The 2358-nt window shown below is 42.5% G+C and overlaps 1 protein-coding gene across 1 annotated transcript; it reads right to left on the bottom strand.

The window, feature by feature from the left end:
• Positions 1-907: 907 nt before the first annotated feature.
• LOC115687089 (stemmadenine O-acetyltransferase-like) lies at positions 908-1987 on the bottom strand. The gene is made up of 3 exons (XM_030612573.1): positions 1765-1987; positions 1396-1674; positions 908-1329 (listed from the first exon to the last, which is right to left on the bottom strand). Exons 1-3 carry the CDS (start codon positions 1985-1987, stop codon positions 908-910), a joined length of 924 nt encoding a protein of 307 aa, XP_030468433.1.
• Positions 1988-2358: the final 371 nt, after the last annotated feature.

The raw sequence follows: 2358 nt of genomic DNA on the forward strand, positions 1-2358 counted from the left end.
ATTCAAATACTTAACACTTTCACTCACGTGCATGTTGGACTTTGACCTAAGAAGAAAATGTAAAAATATACAATAGCAGAGGCAAAAAGAAGTCTAGAAGTATTTGAACTTGAGATTTGCTACTCGGATACCAAGTGACATTTTAGTGAAACCACTGCTATTTGACTCTATTATTATATATTTTCATGCTATAGTCACAAGGCAAAGTACAACATACAATTTAGGGAAAGTATTAGAGTATTTGAATTTTGAACCGCTCTTTTATTTAACAACTTTACTTTCTAGAATAATTATGGTTACACAAACTATCACATGTAAATTGATGAAATACTTCGTATTGGTCGACCCAAAGATGAAAGATACTACGATATTAGTTGAGATACCCAATATAAAATTGCCACATCATTTAGTAAACAAAATTACTAAGATTTTTTTAATACATTTAGCTTTGCTCGTGTTAATAATGGATTTTATGACCGTAGTACCCTTAAGATGTTATTTGATATTACAAAAACATATTGATTTCATATTCAATTTTTCTTATGGTGTCTAGACTTGTTATTTAGTCATTTTGAATATTTTATGACTTGACCAAATGCCTTTGGGACATTTGTTTTTTTAATAATATGCGACAATGTACACATAGTATTTCTCCATTTCAACAAGGTTTTCCAAAGTTAAATGTCCATAGATGGAACAAGAAAAATCAAAGCAAATGGATAATAATTCATATATTATAATCAATGCACCTTACTTTTGTATGCGGTTTGAATCACACATGTACAATAATAAACAAACCATTAAACCAGTTTATGACAGATAACTAAGGAGACGAACATATGAAACCTTGAATCAAGCAAACAAACAATTAAAAATCACTATCATTGTTAGGTCGCACGTCTCATAATCAAGGGCTCGGCGTAATGAACTGTAGAAACTCATCGTCCCGCTCGAACTCGATCATGTCGTGCTCGGCCAAGGTGATCCAGGCTTCGATCCCATCCCCACACCTAGTTCCCATCAAAATCACCACATTTTTCATGGGAACACTGGTGGTGCACACCCAACCGGGCCTTCCCCAGCCAAAATCCACCTCATAGAACGGGAACCTCGCCCAGCTGCTGAACCTGTAGAGCTCAATCTCTCCCGCAGACGCCGCCGCCAGCTTCCGTGCCGCCATGAGGCTCTTGCAGGCCTTGGCCAATCCATTCTTGCCTTGAAGGGCGCTCAAATATTCGCTATCAATTGCCCTTATTGATTTCCTGAGAATGCCTGCAAAGTCCTGCAATTCAACTTTCTCGTTTGGTTCCACGAGTGTGCCACAATGGACTGCCACAGATTGCCCAAGGCATTCTCAGGCAATGGTTGGGGCCTTATCCTGCTTCTGATGTTCACCACGTGTCACTGCTGATGATGGGGGACATGTCTTGTTCCAGTCCGGCCTCTTCCTCGCTGCCTCCATGGCCGATTTCCATATGAGGGCAGTCACGGCCTCGATGCGAGTAGGAGTAGCACTGCCAAACATGGCCCTGAGACGGGCCAGGCTCTCGCCGTCGAAACGAAACCTCTTGGTTAAAAGCTTCTCTCTGCTGATGACCCCGGATGGCATTTGGAAGTTTATGTCCTTTGGTTGGAAGAGCTCAGATGCTTTTAAGAAGGGGGTTTTGAGGTTGGCTTTGTTGTCGATGCCATTGACAGCAATTTCAGACCATCAATTGAGTAAAGCGGAGACCGACGTGCCGTCAGCTATCTTGTGAGAGATACAGCTGCCGATCCCGATACTGCCACAGTCGAAGAAAGTAGCTTGGACCCCTACAATGACTTGTTCCTCAATGTTGGGACTGATTGTGTATGGAGAGAATGGAAGGAATTGCTGCAGCTGATTGATGTCGGGGTTTGACAGGACTTGAGACAACTCGAAGTGAGCTTTTGCCTCCAAATAGAGCGCGCCGTCGTCGTTGCAATCGATGGCAGCATTGCCTTTCATCCTTCTGCCTAGAGGGTAGAAGAGGAAAGTGCCTGCGAGAGCGAAGTTTTCAAGTTTCCTGTCACCGAGGCAGAGTTCAGGGTGACGTTGTCATCGGGAGCCGCATAGAACAGGACGGCTGGAACGTAAAACGGTGGAGCCAGCTGGTCAAGGAGGCAGAACTTGAAATCCCTGTGGTGAGATGGAGTTGGAGAGGAAGGCTTGATGCTCTCTGTGGAGACAACCTCAACTTTCATGGCCATGTTTTGTTGGAAATTGAGAGATTTGAAAGTTTGTCACTTTTAAGTTTCTTTCTGGAGAAAGATGTGTTCCCTTGGTGCTTTTCAATCGCAAGATCTTATAGTTTATATAGATTAAAGAGAGGATAAATT

This window comes from Syzygium oleosum, unplaced genomic scaffold (genome assembly GCF_021117445.2).
Source record: "Syzygium oleosum isolate NSW1041296 unplaced genomic scaffold, Sole_v2.1 Sole_v2.04, whole genome shotgun sequence".
Lineage (NCBI taxonomy): Eukaryota > Viridiplantae > Streptophyta > Magnoliopsida > Myrtales > Myrtaceae > Syzygium > Syzygium oleosum.